Source organism: Papilio xuthus, unplaced genomic scaffold (assembly GCF_000836235.2).
Source record: "Papilio xuthus unplaced genomic scaffold, Pxut_1.1 DF829129.1, whole genome shotgun sequence".
Taxonomy (NCBI): domain Eukaryota; kingdom Metazoa; phylum Arthropoda; class Insecta; order Lepidoptera; family Papilionidae; genus Papilio; species Papilio xuthus.
The window spans coordinates 681,650-701,879 of record NW_013529520.1 but is presented as its reverse complement, the minus strand read 5'-3'; the positions used below and the strand labels follow the sequence as shown (position 1 = coordinate 701,879).

The 20,230-nt window shown below is 34.6% G+C and overlaps 1 protein-coding gene across 2 annotated transcripts in view; it reads right to left on the bottom strand.

The window, feature by feature from the left end:
• Window positions 1–20,230, bottom strand: part of Gdap2 (ganglioside induced differentiation associated protein 2) — a 58,101-nt gene that overhangs the window by 12,940 nt on the left and 24,931 nt on the right. For both annotated transcript variants that reach the window (XM_013316074.1, XM_013316068.1), the window contains exons 2-7: window positions 13,046–13,205; window positions 12,808–12,950; window positions 12,346–12,478; window positions 11,899–12,008; window positions 11,355–11,576; window positions 6,607–6,757 (exon numbers count right to left, since the gene is read on the bottom strand). In XM_013316074.1, the coding sequence (XP_013171528.1) occupies window positions 6,607–6,757; window positions 11,355–11,576; window positions 11,899–12,008; window positions 12,346–12,478; window positions 12,808–12,950; window positions 13,046–13,194 (908 nt within the window). In that variant the 5' untranslated portion in view covers window positions 13,195–13,205. The remainder of the gene's footprint in view (window positions 1–6,606; window positions 6,758–11,354; window positions 11,577–11,898; window positions 12,009–12,345; window positions 12,479–12,807; window positions 12,951–13,045; window positions 13,206–20,230) is intronic.

Below are 20,230 nucleotides of genomic sequence, written 5' to 3'. Positions count from 1 at the left end.
ACCACATGACTCTATTAATTACAGACTTCGTCAGCTCAAAATTTAATAATAAAAAAATTAGCTACCTTGCTCTAAGTCCCGAATAAGAGACTAGTGGTACCCCACTTTACCTGAAACTAACGCGGCCATGCGGACAGGCATTTCAAAAATGCTTTTTGATTTTTACATACAGACATACTAATTTTATTAATATGTATAGATTACGTATTGTGCCATAAAGAAGTAGTTGTGAACGATTTCTATCGCGGCTTACTCAGGCGTAATGTCTTGGTCAATTGCAATGAGTAATTCCTTGCACGCAACATCGCCTGCATATACATTTCCGTCTCTACGAACGTCACATTATTAGTACTACGTTAACTAACAGATCGTAGATATGGCACCGATCCCAGTAATTATTACCTCTATTTATTTAACTAGAATGAAATATATTTATGTACAGTCAGCTGCATAAATAAGAAACTTGTATAGGTTTTTGGTTTCAAAATTACATATGCACATGTTCGTCAACAACATGTATTCACGATCGAAAGCATATAGATGGTTACGTTTCGTATTTTTGAAACCGAATGCATATTCTCGTTTATGAATCTTTCCAAAAGTATAGTATACATATGCAGCTGACTGTACACTTATAGCGTCAGTGGAAAACCAAGGTAACTGACGTAACGTAATTTTAAGTCGACGAATGCATGTATGTTACCAATCACTTAATTTTATACTATTTAAGTTACATCAAAACAAAACTAATCACAATCTACATCAAATCAGCAAGTAGTAAAAGATTACTAGTAGTAAAAGATTAAAAGATTACTACTAGTAACTAATGTTATAAATGTGAACGATTTGATGGATGAATGGATATTTGTTGAAAGGTATCTCCAAAACTGTTAAACGGATCTCGCTGAAATTCGGAGATGTTAGACATAGTCATCCAATTTTTTTTAATACCGCGCGGACGGAGTCGCGGGCGACAACTAGTAGTTTTATAATCACAAGAGTCCTTCCATGCTATTCAAATGTATTCGTAACTATTCTGTAACAATAGTTAGCTTGTCGAATTATTTAATATGAGGCCACAAATCTCACGGCAATGGATTTAATTTCGATATGATCACACAAGTATTTATAATAACTTATTTTTCCATACTTCATTTATTATAGCAACCACGAAACAAAGTTAATTAAGTGAATATCTAAGTTTTTTAAATAGCTTCAATAAACCAATGAGTAACTTGAGAGTAACGTTTTATTAACTTAAAACGTAAGTGAAAACCAAATCTAGTTAATTTCTTTTAAATACCGTAAAACGACTACTAGCCAAGGTTTTTGGAATGTATGCCTAAATTGCGTCCGTTCGTAAAAAAACCTTAACAAATAATTTTAATAACGTTAATAGGAATGTAGATTATATTTGTTTTATTTTTCAAATAGTTTTTATTGCCTTTGTTAGTTAAATATATACATACATACATACATACTTATTAAATTTATTTGAACAACGACTAGTTCAAATAATTTTACTTAATATTTTTTTTAAACTATTGTCTTTTTTCAATACTAACCGCACATCATTTTTACGATTGTTTAACAATACAATGCAATAGATAAAAAAGCAATATTATGTACATTAGAAAACAATGTCAAAATGTAACATAAGGAGATAATGTTAAGCATAAACAAATGAGCATCGCGTTTACTTAGTAACTTAGCTTAACCCTTATGTTCATATATACAAGTTTATAAAAATATACGATCACGATAAAATAATTTTTAACTTAGTTTTTTACCCTTTCTTCGAAAAAGAAATCTTTCCACAATAAGGGTTAACCGTAACCTATGCTGCCTGGGCTGTTTAAACATCCTGTATAAATACATTTTTATGAGTGTTTGTATAATTTCATGTTCATTTGAAGCTCACGCAGGAAATGTATACATACTATGATAACTTTATTTACATAAATATATTTATTTAATTACATATATATTATTGATATCGCTTACGATACATTGTGTATATTTAACATGACTAACGTTTAATTTCCTCAAAAAAACAAGACATAATTGCATACAAAATATTTGCTTTAAATCAAAAGATAGAACTAAAATTTTTATGACAATCGTAAACCTCTTGACGACATGAAATTAAAGAGCAGATTGAGTACTAGAAAAACTACATCGCGACTGTATGTTTATATAACTAGATACTCAACAACCACTATCAACTAATTATAATCAAATCATGTTTGCAATTAATCAAAACAAACCTTATTTTATTCGCAAAGATCGATTCCCACTCGCTTTTGTTCTTAAAAAACAAACCAGACACAACGGCAGTTCAATTTATGTGCGCAGTTATGTATTTTTTACAGAGCAGACGTTAAATATCGATAAAAACACGTATATGCACTTCACAGATTTCGGTGTAGACATATAATGCGAACACAATGCACGTGCGACTCACACGACGTCCGCGACCAAACTGAGGCGGCGCTAGTGAGATGCGCGCTGCCTCTGGGGTAAATTACCCGAAATAGGGCAAATGACTCACATTTCGATCGTTTTCAGTTAAATCAGCTGTTTAGGTATTAAAAAAGTATAATAATGTAATTGATAAATTCATAAATAATTAATTATTTCTATCATAGCACAAGTTCTTGAATATTTATAATGGAATATTTTCAAAAAGCATTCGTTAGTTAATATTTTTTGTAACTGGCAATTTTTTGTCCGTTGTGAAATATGTAAGACACTAACTTTGCACTTTGAAATAAGTAACACAGGCAACATCTAAACACTATAAAAGAAAAAGAGAAAAAATGTCCATCGGTCATCTGCCGCGCCCTCAGACTTGGGCAGAATCTACTGAAGGATCTAGAAATAAATCGACAGACCAAGATGTCGACGGTCGCAGCTCTTTGTATTCATAACAAATGCGATCTACAGACAGATCCGGCAACTAATCGGCCGACTGAAATATGAACAGTCGCGTCGCTCTGTAGTCCTGACAACACCGACGTCACGGATCGTTACTAGTAGGTTAACCATTTGTTATCCGTTTAAACTGGGACACGGATTTAAAGCTGCATATTGGATTACTGTTACCATATTTTATTTTACATTTATAAATCTGACTTTAAGTAGAACAAAATCATTACTTGGGATTTTTTTCTCGTCAGTCAATTAAAGATCAATACAAAAATATAGATATAAACTTGATTTTGAGACATATATTATTGCTAATTTGAGTGTTTACGTTCAGTTGTAAATATGCATAGATGTGGACAGTCCTTCTAAGTAAGTAAACTATGGACATCAAAGACTTTGCAGACAAGAATATTGCCGCTTCGACCTTCAAGTTGAGGGCAGCAGGTGTCACAGTGGGGTCGCAAATTGTTTGCGACAGGCAACGCGTCTAGATAACGCCAAATCAATCGTATAACAAAGGCCAGTAAACTTTTATTCGATAAGAAATAAATCTGTATACGTTCTTAAGAGAAACAATACGCACTGCTGTAAATCAATATGAATTATGACTAATTTTTAATGACATTGATACGTATTTTCCTTTTTAAGTGTTCGTTAAACTAATGCATACTAGTAAACTTAGGAGAAATATTTTTTTGTTCTGGTTTGATTTTACATTAATTATTAAAAAAAAAGACAAACCAAAGTCACTTCGACGTAATTAAAACAAAAGAAATCTATTTTAAAATGTATCAGAACACATGCTTTGCCGTTCTTTATAGGACAGTTGACCGATTTATGTCGCTTGATGCTTTTACACTGTCACACTGTTTGAATCATCTTTTGTATTTACTTTGAATGACTATTCTAGTGTCAAACGAAATACAAAAGTGACGAGAATACAATACAATGACTAGAATATATTTCTGTAAGGTTTCTACTAAAATGCTTAAACTTGTCAGGCATAAAAGCGCACCCCGAATATAAAAAGCACTGCAATTCCTTGTCAGGTTTTTTTTTTATCACAATGTGGTAAACGAGGCAGTGACAACCTGAATTCGCTGAAATAGCGAAGTGACCGTTGTCCATAGACCTACGCAATTGCATATGGATTGCCTACCTTCAATCGACGGAGGAGTGGATGCACAGAAATAAAATATTTCCATGCATCTTCTCATCCGGAAAGTCCACTTACACTACCCATCGTTTCCTTATAAGAAAATAGTGGGGAGGGAAAGAGGACTAAATCAGGCCTCCGGGCCGCACACTCATCAGACGAAATACGGAATTGCTTCCAATTGAGGCGTGTCTTCTGTATGGTCGTGGTATTTCACCGGGCGAGCCGGGCCGATTCGTGCGATGATGTTAAAGCGGGCTCTACCACTGTTAAAGTTGTCATGTGATATCTTGACTTATGTGTCATATTTTGTCTAAGTAGGTAACAACACCTGTCTCACCGGGTCACATATATTTGTCGTACTATACCGCTTTCTACGTGAGAGACATTATGCACATAAAATCGCATGTCCTTAACCTCCTTACAACATTGTAAAAATAAAGGACACATGTCAACGTAAAACAAAAGAAATGTGACACAGATAAAAAAATGTCATCGTTCATTTTCTACCAGTTTCGTTTGAGGAACGTAACAATCTTTATATTTTGTTCAATTGGTACATTATTGGTTAGTTTATCAGAAGTTTGTAGAATAAAAAATGGATGTAAAATTAACTAAATCAATAAGCATTTCATGTTACATTTTTAATTTAACGGTCGTATTGTAAAAGACGTCTACATCTACAAGCCTTAACATCAATTTCCGTTCGAACAATTAACCTGTGTCATTATTATTCAGTGTCAGACTGTCATCTGTGTGACAGACTAGAGAAACCTATCGCGTGTAGGTCGCGGCACTAAACGCACTCACGCTCACGCTCACAGAAGGTCAAAATCATATTACTATAACTAACTTCTATTTTTATCTTTACATTAATTTAATTCGAGATAGATTAGGCGGGACTTAAGCTCGTATTCACTTCGAAGAAATGTTTGAAAAAAAATTAAAAGTGTGTGTTATATTTTGGGACTGATAATTTTATTGCTAAAAGAGGAAGCTTATTCATGTTATATATGTTTCGTAGTAGAGCACAAATAGATTTGCCTGAGTTACTTTATACAATCCTAGAATACCTCGACCTTGACACTTTTTGACCAAACTTCACTATAAGCGTTTAGCCTTTGCATAGCTTACGGTAGAATCAAATTTATTTTCTGAAGATGCATACCACACTATAAATAGGCAAATAGAATCGCATCTTGCTAAGAATAAATATTGAAGTTGCATTGCCACATTTACATCATAAATCATTTAAAAAAACATCGACGATTTAAGAGTATGCATATTGTAGTTGGTCTAGATGAGATATCTATTTAAAAGCTTAAATTAAAAACTCGAGGTTAAACTTTACCCCTTTAATTAATATGTTGTCTTCTTATCTTAGACTAGTTAATGGATTTATAATTGGTACTATAACTTACAAATACTCGTACAGACAGAAATAAAGTATTGACGTTTGTAAGATTTCATCATCAGCTCACTATAAGTCCCACTGAGGGGCTCGGAGCCTACGCTAAGTTAGAGGTGACTAGATATGTGCAGGATGCATCACGATGTTTTCCGTTCCCGGATGATTGGAACCCACGACGCGCAGATTATAAGAGCTTAACCCTTGAGCCACAGACGCTCTTTACTAAAGATGTGTTGTAAAAAAAACTCTTAAATAACGATTTTGCACCCCGCACTGTTAGTCGTCTGCATCTCTTTTGTATGGTCTATGTAACATCAGACAAAATGACACGACTGATAGCAAAAGTGATGGAACATGTTACATGTGACAAATATTTGTCATCTCGCTTGTAACTAGGGGATAGGACAATATTGATCTATTAATTAGTAAACATATTGCATAAGTTAATGATTACATAGTAAATGTTCTGGAGAATTTTAAATAACTTTAGGACGAAATAAAAGTCTTCGAAATGAGCATTTCAAATTTCAACAGTTCAAATATATCGACCTTTTTCCTCAACAAAACGTGACCTCCATGCTAACTAGAATTAAAGCTTATTTTGTATTTTTCATTAGTAAATTCACTAATAGCTTCAGATTTAATGACCTAGTTTCTTTGAAAGAGCGCATAAAGTTTGAGATGATTGCACAAAACGCATTACGGCGGCGCCATGTTTGTTAGTTTTCCCGCGCTTTGTTTGCGTCACGTCACATGCGCGGGAACGTTCGCTGACGACGTTTCGTTTCTTGCACAAATATTTGCACTATTTACGACACTACCAAGAACCACGGAAATTTTAGCTATGAAATATTTAAAGTTCAAAATTATTGATTTTTCAATTTTTATTTTTCATGAATAAGAAAATAGAATATTTAAGTTAATAAACTAGGGTATCATCAGCAGATGTTTAGCGATACTTTTTGCTGTAAGACAACAAATTGCTTACACTTTTAATATAAAAGAGATATAAAGCTGACAGTTTAAAACGTATACACTTAGAGATGACGTAACGAAGTCATATTTGCCTCATACATTAATTAAAAACATATAGTACAATGTGGGTACTCACTCATCGTGGTCGTGTATGCGGCGGGGCGTGTGCGGTGTGTGCGGGGAGTGCGGGGCGAGCAGACGCTGCGTGTCCGGTGCGCAGGCGCGCGCGAACGCGGCCGCCGCCTCCGCCGCCGCGTCAGAGTCGCACGCCGAAGCATCGTCTTCAGCTGAACAGAAATTGCTATTACAACCAAAGATACTAGGAAAGCGTTTACATAAGTTTTATTTTACTTAGAAGACAAACGTAGTACGGTAGTGAATCGCCTAATTTTAGTTGTCCCATGGCTTTTGAAACACGAAAGAAATTATTGATGATTTGCTTGCCTTTAAGTACGCTCTTTACTTTTAAGAATAAGTCGTAACTATTTGGAAAGATTGTCCTGCAATCTGCACAAGTGACAGTAAAATATTCTTTGTTGAAAAGCATGATTACATTCATTTGTGCATTATGAAAATGCGCTTGGGAAATTTAAAGTAACACATTTTTGTGACTTGTAAATTTCTCTTAACGTCTCATTTCTTCATAATAACAAGTAACATAATTCGTAGCAAAGTGCTAATTTTACAAATTCTATTGATAAGAGTTGACAAAGAGAACAAAGAATTAAATATAACAGTAATTAAACAAATAAAGATAACATCTGACCTCTTTGCTAAAAAAGTACGCAAGCGAATTTTCTTTTGTTATCTGATAAGACCGAGATATCATTTGTATGACGAAAATATGTTATGAATTCTTTTAATTAAAATGAAAGTATTAATTGATATATTAAATCTATGTAAGAAAACTTAAGAGAAAATTCGTAAACATAGTAACGGTTTTATCTTACTAATATTATAGGTGCGAAAGTTTGGATGGATGGATGTTTATTACAGGATATCTCCGGAACGTCTGCATGGATCTTGAAGAAATTTGGCACAGATGTAGAACACGTAGAGTCACATAAATAAATTTGTTCAAAAACAATAGAAATCTTAACACGTCTTACGATCAAATTCAAAACCCTCGTTGATAATTGCCCATTTGGATGAAACAGATTTCTTTGGACGCATCACAAAATAAATTTTACAAACCACAAAATATTAACTAATTTTTAAAACTCCACATTATAAAAACAAAATACCAATATACACGATTCACTTTAACATTTTAGGAAAAAAAATAAACATTTTTTTTAAGGAATCTGAATATTTCTTAAAAAAGGTAAATTAGGCGCCTGTCAAAATATTGTAATGAAACGTCGTAACGAGAAAAATCTTGTCCCCTAATGCTGACTATCTAAGGCTGGGTACACACAACACTCACAACTAACACATATTAAACATATTAAAATAAACATCATGTTTATTTTTTAATAATAAATTTAATTCTCAAAGTTTGTCATTATAATTTGGGCAAAAATTAGATTAAAAAAAATAATAATTGAGAAACTTTGCGTTGACGTGGTGAAAAAAACGTTAAAAATTTACTTATTAATACATCATTAAAAATAAATAAATAGTATACAAATATTTACTTGTTAAATATATAAATCCAAAATTCGCTTAATTAATTTTATCTTGATATTAAGAAAAATCTTCAAAAATTCGAAGCAAATTAAAATACTGCGCCCGGTATGTCTACAGCCTTATGAGCATTGTTTGCTATAGATAAAAAAGTAATACGGCAAGTTGTGATGTGTGCGCTTGTGGGCGGAACATGGCTGACGAAAACATTACGATAGTTTAAATTTTATTTTGTTTATTTAATTTTAATGATTATTAGGTAAATATGGCAAGCGGTTATTATCTCTAAACTTATTAGTTTTTAAAATATATTGCCACATTTAATTGTTTTTTTTTTTGTGTAAAATATTAGCAGATTTTTTTTGTAAATTTACTAACATTTCTTTTACCATTCCAACTAAGCTCTAGGCTTGTGCTAGGATATGGTTTGCGAGAATAGTGGAATGGCGGGATTCGAATCCGCGACCTCGTGATCGGATATCCGTACCCTTAACCATTAGGCTATTGACGCTTCTTATATAAAATATGGGATTAAATGGAATTCTTTTTGCAATAATTGATTTTATAGTCAATCTCCGTAGACGTAGCTTTAAAATCACGACTGTAAAGCAGTCTCAAAGAGTCTTCTTCTCACTGGAGTTGAATAATCACAATAAAACACTGGTTAGATCTTGGTGCGAGTCAATTTAATTATTTTGTAATTTCAAATTAAAAATAAATATTTTATAAATATTGATTTTTGAATAATTTCAATCTATTCTTTTCGATATAACAGCTACGGCGATAAGACGCGGGTTTATGAACTCATATTTGATCCGGTCGGGGCCTTCCCATAGGTACTTATTAAGAGCACCAGAATCCGACGTACATGTAAGCGTAGATGTATAAATGGAAATCCGTCTCTGTCTACCCATTCGGGTTACGGGTGTGAGTTATGTTGTTTTTATCTTTGATTGTTTATATTGCGGAAGTTAAAAAGTTAAATTATTATATTATTAAAAAAAATAAGTCGTAATTATGACATCACAGAAGTGAATCACATATGCAGCGCATGCGTCATAATGTGACACAAACATCAATAATTTGAAATTGAAGAAAGTCTTTTTAATATCGTATTTATAGTATGATGCTATAAAGTTCCCTTGTTTGCATGAACCACGGAGGAAAGAGTAAAGAGCGTGGATGAAAAATAGCATTAAGTTTTTTTGATTTGTTCAAAAACATGAACTTAATATTTAAGTTTTAATATTCAAGTATTTGAAATTAATTGTAATTAATCGTACATATTATACAATCTGATTATATATATATTATTATGACAAAACGCTCCGTTTTATTACATAAATGTGCAGATTTTAAATCTTTGGATATTAAGGGAAAGGAAAAGGAAGTTTCCGAATCGTGGCATTTATTTTTTTTAACAAAAAAACTACGATCACATCATATTTTAATAAAATTCTAGCTAAATATAAAATAAAAATTAAATGCTTAAGAGATAATTCATTTTGTACAACTAACCATATTCTAGAATGCCATATTTTACAACATAACTGCAACATGAAATAAATATATTACTAACCATGCGGCCGTTCCTTTAACTCCAAATTAATCGTAGTCTGTACTTCCATTTTCTTATATTCACAAACACAAACTCGCGGTCTGTCCGAATGTTTAGCAATCGATAAACTAAATGCGTCAATACATGATAAAACGTTTAAATGCTTCGCTCTATCTCAGATAAGCCGGCACTAGTTGTATATCGCGGCTTTACTTATTTACCTGTTTAATAACAGGCTAATTAAGGTCGGACTGTCATTATTGACAGACATTTTGATGATATTAATCATTATAAGCGAACAATGAATTCGTTCAGACTTGTTTTTAAATGATTACAAATATTGTAAATAATGAAGTTATCGAAAGCTATAAATTGTATAACTCAATTTTTTGTTATATTTAATTGTATTATTATATAATAGATTTACGACAGTTATTATATAATAATTACTAACTTAAATTGATTCATGAAATCTTACTAATCGTATATATAAAATTATCGTGTCACAATTTACGTTCCCATACTCCTCGGAAACGGCTTGACAGATTCTCATGAAATTTTGTGAGCATATTGAGTAGCTCTGAGAATCGGACAACATATATTTTTAAACCCGCACGCACGGAGTCGCGGTCGACTGCTAGTATAATATATAATTTTTGAACATTTGGTTGGATGTATGTTTGAAGATATCTCCAGAATGGCTGAATGGATCTTGATAAAATTTGGCATAGATGTTCTACAAAGTTTTTTTTTAATTCTGGGCGACAGCTATTTATTTACAATTTTTAAACCCAACTGAAATTAATTTAACTATTTTTATACATACATACATACATTGAACATAATAATTATTAGTATTACAAACAATAAGTGTGAGTTTATGAGTTTATCTTATAAAACTAGCGCGTATTTATCTCACAATCGGATCGCACGAATTGTTTGTGGAATAATGATTCATTTCTTATATATTAATTAGGTTAATGATTCTATGAAAAAAATATTATTTATCGATTACTTATTACGTATTATTTTTTATTATTTATTTCCGTAAATGCGTATATGTTATCAACTCAATTTTTAGTCAAATCAGTTCATAAAATATCCATGAATGTATGAAAAAAATGTAGTTACGCTTTTACATTCGTCGTCTACAAGATACATGCGAAAGAAAAATGCGGAAGCGCAGAGGCATAGGCATAGAAAGAGATAGCATTATAGTCAAATCTATGCGTTAGAAGAGAACAGCTATAGGGTGACGCTCTTCAGTTGGAACATTCGTGTAGCAAGCTGTGGATACTGTTCCGGTGCTCTCTTTGACGATCCCGGAAGTATCTTCTTTTTCACTTCAATTTGGGGGGGTTTTAGTGAGTCAAATCCTACATAACCCTCTCTTTTCCCCCGGAGGCAAGGTATCATCAGAGGATTTCTTCCGGACACAAAAAAAAAACTGAGGACATTCTGCCAAAGACATGGCATACTGGCCACTAAGCCTTTGCCTTTTTAATTATGAAAAAAAAGTAGGGGAAGAAGAGAAAAGTGAATCGCGCGGGAAATGGTAACAACATAATGTAACAATAAATGCGAATGTTTGGATGGATGTATGGATGTTTGGTTGGAAAATATCTCGAGAAAGGCTGTATGAATGTTGGTGATATTTATACACATATAGGTTGTGTTGTAGTGTGAGTTAGCGCACTGACCGCTGTCGGAGTTGGAGTGCGGGTTGTGTATGATGCGGATGCGGCGGTCGTGCAGGTCGGCGCGGGGCGGGGGCAGACGTGCGGCGGCGGCGAGCGCCTCGCGCGCACTGCGCGGGAAGTACAGCGGGGCGAGCGCGCGCAGCGGGGACAGCTCCACGCCGCACGCGCACACCACCACCACGCCCGGCACTGCTGACGTCTCCAGGTAGCGCCGGATTGTGCCTGCATGTACACGACTCGCTTCACCACACAGGACACTGGTGTGTCGCAAACTAACTGCCCTGTACAGTCAGCTGCATACATATACAATACATTTACTAAACGTTTGAAAGGCCATTGATTTCAAAAATGCATCATCAAGAACTACTCATAGACGGGAAGCGTAAGGGCCAATTAGAGAACACACATTTTTAAAACAAAAAGCATATACGATTTTCAGAAGCTGTGTTAATATTTATGCAACTGATTATACAAATTAAGTACAACGCCATCTAGCGGTATATTTGTGTGTGTGTGAGGCGGTGGGACTACTGGGAGTACTGACTGAGTGCGACGTGTGCGGCGAGGTCGGGGGGGAAGTTCCTGCGCGGCGTGCTCACCACGCACAGCGCCAGCGAGCGCGCGCCCACCTCACACGCCGCCGACAACACGTTCCTGCACACAATAAACACTTTCTATTCTACGTCTTTTATTTCTTGACCCATTTACATCAAACATTTACTATAAAATCTAGAATGTTTACAATGGTAGATCTTTTTGTGCGCCCCCTCCTCTGTCGAATAAAGGAAGTCAACGAAATTGCAGATGTCTATGGGCAGCGTGCGATTGGCTATTTCGGTGAATTCAGGCCGCTTGCTCGTTTGCCATCTTTTTTATTATATAAAATGTATGATGTACTTATACGTCGGTATAATAAGTTTTCAACGTAATTGCATTTTGGACGTCAAAGTTCACTGAAATAAGTAGGAAATAAAAGTTCTTGACAGTTTACTTGTAGCAGTTGTGCAGCGAAGTCTCAGCGGCGGTGTGGTACTGCGGCAGGTAGTTGGGGCACACGGTGTGCAGCACGTGCCGACTGCGCAGCTGGTAGCCTGGCGTCACCACCACCTCGCCCGTCCCGCACTCTGCAATACATACCAAAATCAACCGTAATTATAGTCTAGTAAGGTACAATATTCTAAATCAACTGTGGGACATTAAATCTTATAAACATACTAGCAGTCAGCCGCGACTTTCTCAGCATGGAATTAAAAAAAATAGCCTATAATAAGCCCGCATGCATCAGCCACCTTCCTGTGAAATCGGTCCAGCTGTTCCGGAGATTACCCGGAACAAATGCGGACACACTTACAGACCAAAAATTAAAAAAAATCGTATTTCGTTATCAACAACGCAGATACGCAGAACGTAATATACGTTTACGAAATATGTTTTTACAGTATGTATGTCTCACCGAGTCCTCTGGTGATGATCTCCTCCTTGAGTTCTGGTCCCGCGGCGTGCATTATCCGCTCGCTGACCGCGTTGCATTCCGATAGCGTCTCATCTGTCGTGTTCGTTACCGCGTCCACGTCTAGAGCTGTGATATCACCTTGCCTGGAACGTACAGACGAGAACGTTGAATGACATAGTCTACACAAGCAAGAATTAAATATTAGCCATTGTTTGGTAAAGTTGGTAGTGTCTATTACCAGAAGGCGAGACGCTGGTTGATGCGTTCATCGTAGATGTATTGGAGAGGGGGCGGGGATGCGGCTGGCGCCGGCGACACCGCCGCGTAGTCAGTCAGGGGCGCCCCGCCGCTCTGCGACCACCGCACCACGCCGCTCGGCGCGCGCATCGCACCCTGATCTGAAAGTACACAAATTATATTATTAAAATACTATTTAATATTAAAAAAAAAGAACTCCAGACATGGATTATACGTTTAGACAACAAAACTTGTTAACATAGACTTCGTGCAATTCAAGAGACAATAGATAAATAACAAAATATTTAACAAGATAACAAAATGTGTAAAATCAAAATACAATATCCCACTTTATCAAACCCTTGGCTTGAACGCTTCTCTTCTGACTGTACTCCAATATTCGAGAGGTTTCCTTGAACAACTGCACAACGTCTTTTGTCTCTGGTCAACTTAATATTTAACAAAAGCGGTTTGTCGGTCGAGTGGCTTTTGTTTTTGATAAGACTCTATTGGCTTAATGCCACCTCACTTCCGATGATCTACTTCACTTTTTTACATTACGTATAAAACTGCAATCTCTACTTTTTACACAATAGATTTGCCGATAACTTTTAAAAGCTTTTTTTATATCCGACCGAAAAAAAGTATGTGAATAAGTAGAATTAAAGTAATATGCACCATTACTAACAAAGAGTCTTGACAGACAGACGGACGGACAACCAAGTGATCCTATAAAGGTTCCGTATATATTTCCTTTCGAGGTACGGAACCCTAAAAAAACAGATTATTGCCAATTTAATTAACTTATATAGTTTAATTTTATAACGTTTATTTACGTTGATAGCAACACATGTAATATCATGTTCTTCGTTGTATCGTATCATCGGCTCACTATACGTCCCCACTGAGGGGCTCGGAGCCTACCCTAAGTTAGGGGTGACTAGGCCATAGTCAACCATGCTGGCCAAGTGCGGGTTGGTTGACTTCACACATATCTTTGAATATCTTCTCAGATATGTGCAGGTTGCATCACGATGTTTTCCTTCACCGTAAGAACTTCAGATAAATGTACATATATAAATCGAAAATCAAAAAACAGATTGGTACATGGCGGGATTAGAACAAAGGACTTGCAGATTACAAGTCAAATGCTGAAACCACTGAGCCATCCACGCTCTTACAAAAAATTAAATTCCACTTATTTAGAAATTTAACTTAGAATATCGTGTCTATAAATAAAGTTATTTTCGTAACTTAAGTAATGGAAATGGCTCGGCTATTCGATAAAGTAATTGTGATTAGGTTAATACGAACATTCTAGGACATACAACTTTTAGATTAATTAAAACACATTACATACAAAGTGTACTTTACGCAAAACTAACAATTTACATATTACTTATTTCTGTAATTCTATCATGGACTAGCTGTCGCCCGCGACTCCGACCGCGTAGATATATAAAAAACTAAATTAGTGTAGCCCACCCACCCATCTATCCACATCACATCCATCTAAACATTCGCATTTATATTATAATACTAGCGGACCCGACAGACGTTGTCCTGTCTACACGTCTTTAATTTGAATAAATTAATATGAAGTTAATATTTGATGAACATTGTGAATCTAAACCATTCCCAGATCCCCTTGAACACACACAAAAAATGTCATCAAAATCGGTCCAGTCGTTTGAGAGAAGTTCAGTGACATACACACTCACAGAAGAACTATATATATAAAGATTAGTAAATTGAATAAAAAGCAGCACTTCAAGGTATAAATTCGAAAAAGAAAAAAAAATAGTATCCTATGTCCGTCATCTGACTCTAAGCTATCTCCTCACTAATTTTCAGCCATATCGGTAAAGCTGTTCTTGAGTTATAAATTGTGTAACTAACACCACTTTCTTTTATATATATAGATTTGTGTCATACTCATAACTTATGCTTAGTTAACTTAGTATTATACACAGACAAAATGGCATAACACACTTTATATAGATACACCAAGAGCAAGTTTAAATTTAATAATATTACATGATTTTTTTATTAAATCATTGAACTAAATATGTAAATGATTATTTAATTTCAACTCTTTATATGATGATCGATAAATATATTCCTCAATATGAATAATAAGCTTACGTATTGTAAGATTACAAGGACATAAAGTGTATTTACGTATGTTAGCAATAATTCATTTACTCTAGGTCACACCTGGGGTCGGTGTTCTATGACGTCACCGGAGCAATGCTCTGTCCCTCTTTCTCTTATAAGAGTGAGCAGGAGAGTAAAATCTCATTGATGTTGCATTTCCTGATAACTGGATACGGAGTTTAAATCCTCAATAAAAACATAAATCTCGGTAAAAGTTATATCGCTACAATCATTTCTTTATAAAATAAAAAAAAAATGTTTTCATAAGAAATACAAATATTAATAACTAGCTATCGCCCGCGACTCTATCCGCGCGGAACTATAAAAAACTTAATTAGTAGCCTATGTCTTCTTCCAGACTGTTCTATATGTATGCCAAGATAACGTCATACAAACATCCATCCAAACATTCGCATTTAAAATATTAGTAAGAAGTAAGATTAATTGTTCAATAAGAACAAATAACTCGGTCAGATGTTTATTGTTACAAACATTGCTTTGTGAAATAAAAAAAAATAATGTTTTCGTAAGAAATACAAATATTAAAATATTTATTACATCATGAATTTTCTTGGAAATATATTACGTTTTTTAGCTGTCAATTAACAGTCATATGTTTTAGTGTTAAAACGTTAGAAACATAATATGTCACGCGCAAACGCCGCTTTTAACAAACTGGTGGAAGCAAATAATTGTAGGAAACTGCGTTTAACACTTGTATTGTCCCAATCCTGTAATAATAACGAAGTAACGGCCCGAGCCGAGGTTCCTGAGGGAGCCCTCGAGCTTAGTTACTTTTAAACGAGGTTTAGGCTAAGTGCCATCTGCGATCGGCCCGGTGAAGCTGTAAATGCCTCCTCAAGGCAAACAGTGGCATTTCAGTCACAAAAAAACTTGTATTGATATATCACAGCGTGTATTTATCATTACAACCTATCTTACTAATATTATAAATACAAATGTTTGGATGGATGGATGTTTGTTTGAAGGTATTTCAAGACCGGCTGTATGGATCTCGCTGAAATTTGGCATTGATGTAGAACATAGTCAGGAAGAACACATAGACTACTAATTAAGTTGTTTTTTTAATACCGAGCGAACAGAGTCGGAGTAAAAATAAAACGATGATATTATTTTCAATGAAATATTCGCACTTAGATACATAGTAATATATTTTCTCACAATAAGAGAGTTGCGACATCCTGATACCTCGTATCTTCGGCCATATTTACTGATAAAAAAATTAAACGACCGGATACAGAACTTTGGCTTAGTTTATTATCATGAGGTGGCAAACGAGCGAGCGGCCACTTCAAATCTTCAAAATAGCAAAGCGACCGCTTGCCCATAGGCATCCGCAATTGTAGATAAGTTGCTTACCTCTAAGAGACAGAGGAAATAACGCAAAGAAAGATAACATTTCTTCTTACTATACATACCGTCTACCGTTCAATATACTTCCCCTTATAAGAATAGGGTGGGAAGGGAAAGGACTAATATTAAGCCTCCGGTACCACACTCATCAAACGAAACTCAGAAGTAGTTACGTAGTAGTAGTTTACTTAAGAGAAGTAATTTAATTGAATAAAATATCATTATAATACACCATAATATTAAAACAACCGTAATGTGATAGAGGTACACAACATATATGTGGCGTCCACAGTTTTGACAAGCATGAAGGGTTCAAGGGCGCATTTAACACGTTCATACCTCCCTCAATAATGTGTCACACGAACCTCTATTCTGTCACACGAAAATTATGATAAAAAATACTTAATAATATGTGCTTATTTCCTTATTCAAATTTTACTTAACATTCAATAGACAATTGCAGTTCCATTAACGGTGGATTTCTGAGACCAAAATGCCCGTTTAAAACATCAGAAACCAACAGTGATTTTGCGACATGAAAAAAATCCTCGCTACAAAAATAAAAGTAATACTTCGTTTAACTAATCAATTAATTCACGTATAGAATTAAATTTGAAACACTAACTTATTGACACACAATTCAATTGAACTTCGGTACTCAGTAAACTGGGTAATCGAGTAATTGATAGAACGAGCATATAACTAACTCTGTAGGGACTAACTTTTAATGCCATTCTACTATAGCTTACCTACGCTTTTACTGATTTAATACTGTGGTCTTATTTATATTATGAAGTTATGTACTACTTATGTAAAATGTTACATGTAGTGAAGATAGATATTTTCATCGCATTGATTCTAAAAGTATGATACAGTTTCGAATCAAATATTACTTATATATAATACTATTTATTATGTAACATAACATACATGTATTTGTCAACGTTATGGTCAATTTTAATACTTTAATCTTAATTGTTCGGTATTGAATATCACACTTTATAAATGCACAAAAATACCACAACTAATTTTACATTTAATAACATAAGGAAAATATGGAGAACTGATCGCCAACCTTCGCTAGTCGGAGAGGGACCTCAAAAAGAAGAAGAAGAATAACATAAGACATGACTTTTGAGTGCGAAAAATAGCAAATTAACTGAAAATAGATTACGACTAAAACTAAACATTATAATTAAAACTAACCTAAATACGAACCTATAATGGTCATGCTGTCAACCTAGCAAATGTGTTTCACAATCCGAGCTACACGCACGTCCGCCACCGACAGCGTACGGTCACGATGTGACCTCGACGGGGGGTGTAGCGCCCCCGGGGTGACGGCGGCGTGGAGGGGGTGAAGGCCGTGACGTCACGCGGTCGACGAACCCCCGGAACTAGGTCAAGAGTTCGGCGGTCGATCCTTTAGATTTGGATAGCGTACCTTTGCGATAAGTTACGTAATGACCATCAATATATCGTGATCTCGTATAGATGACGCAGCATCATAAAATATCCAGATAAGATGTCTATTAAACGGTAATATAAAGCTAGCGACAATCGTTTGCAACAAACAACATAATTGGATTCTTACCGTGGCTTTCTGAGACCAAAATCTCCGTTTAAAACATATTGTTATTTTTGTCAAAGATAATAATGACAGGGTTTGCAAGATGTTATATAAAGAGACAAGCTGGCACTCGCGAATCCGCCGCCGCGGATTAAAAAAAAACGTAATGAGTAGCCTATGTCTTTCCGTTGTGTGTTCCGGAGATACCTCCTAACAAACATCCATCCTTCTAAACATTCGCATTGATAATATAAGTAAAAAGTAGGATGTATTTCTGTTTCTTGTTTATGGCTCTCCCTCATCGGATTGGGCCAATGTCAAGTGTTTATGGTTCTGTTTAAACTTATTAGAGACCAGCAACAATACTCTGCTTGTAGAGAAGTCTTTTGAATAAACAAGTGAACCAAAGAAGGATGTATTTTATTTTTATTAGAGCCAATTTGTTGGATTAGTCAACAATTTATCACAAAAATACTACAACGCCAATCTTCCCGCAGTGGTTTCCAGTTAGAGTTATTTAAAGAGTATTGTGTAACCAGCTCATTGGACATTTAAAGTCAGCTTTGTCCTTAAATAGACAGATCTAAGTATAGAGAATAACAACAATTAAAATGAATACACGTGCAAATATTGACACAAGTCTGAAGGTACTTAGTCAATGTTTGTCGAGATAAACGTTGAAACAAAGCGATGGAATGCTGTGGTGGATTATTGTGAGCCTCGGCTAACAATGGATAGGGTTCATGGATATATCACGGATAACAATGGATAGGATTATTGGGTTTATTGCGCGTTGTTTAATTGTTTGTAATACTGTATGTATCTCGTCTGGTATATGATTGAAATTGAAGATGAAAATAATGGCTGCAAAAGGTCGCAATTATTATTCTATCTTACTAATAATATTAATGGGAATGTTTGGATTTATGTATGTTTGTTAAAAGGTATCTCCAGAATGACTGCATAGATCTCGTTGAAATTTGGCATAGGTGTAGAATATAACCTGGAAGAACAGAGTCGCGGGCGACAACTAATAAGAAAAAAATTAAGGAATTAAAGAATTTAATTGTAAGCCGTTTCATATATTCTGTAATTCCTTAACGTAAAACGTTATTTAGTCTATGCTATAAGTCAATAACACTTTTGTTTATTTAATATAACAACATTAATCATTTGTATTCCGATCCAAAAGATTATTTAAATATTTGATTCTCAAATATAAAATAGAAGTATTCAACTTATCATGTTAATTATCTGACGGTATTTCGTTATCGTAAATTAAAAGTATTGTAATTGCTCGTCTGAATGACGGCCATGTTTTTCTGACATTCGGGGAATGAAAATGACAATGTAACAGCGGTGTTTTTGAAAAAGTTGTTATTTACAATTCTAAAGGAAATATATGAGTTAAAGAAGACTATGTTTTATTTGAAAAAGTATTCTCCGGCTGTGACTCCCACAGCTCAGAAGTGGGATCATACGAGAACAAGCATTGTTTTCGATCTACGCCTACAAAGTTCAGATAAGTAAACCTTGTTGTATCAGACTTGAATAATAACATATTTCTAATAACCGTGGTTATAGACAATATGTAAGCAAGTACAGAGGGAAAAAATATTTAAGGTTACAAAACCATAACAAAATAATTGAAAATAGTTTTATAATTTGTGTAAATAGTCAAAGTAAAGTGAGGTTCACAGTCGGTATTTCACATTAAATGGTTGTTTTTTTGTCTTATCAGAACATCGCTAGCACTCAAATTTGTTTGCTAATTAATCAATAAAAATGAAAAAAAATTTAATTTATTCTCATAATGGATTCTTATGACATTTGTATATGCTTTTATTATAGCATAATAATAAAAATGCTATGATATGTGTTTTAATTTTTTTTATTTATTTATATAATTTTATGTAAATAAATACATAATTAAATTAATATTTTCAGACATTGTTATTTGGAATCCTTTGGCGCGAGTGGCGCGCTTTTCTTACCAAGTCAAATGTCAGATTGATTAGTGAGGTGACGTAAGCGTCGATATTTTGGTAAAGCTAGTGTTGTGCCGATGCACCGACACGGTGTCGG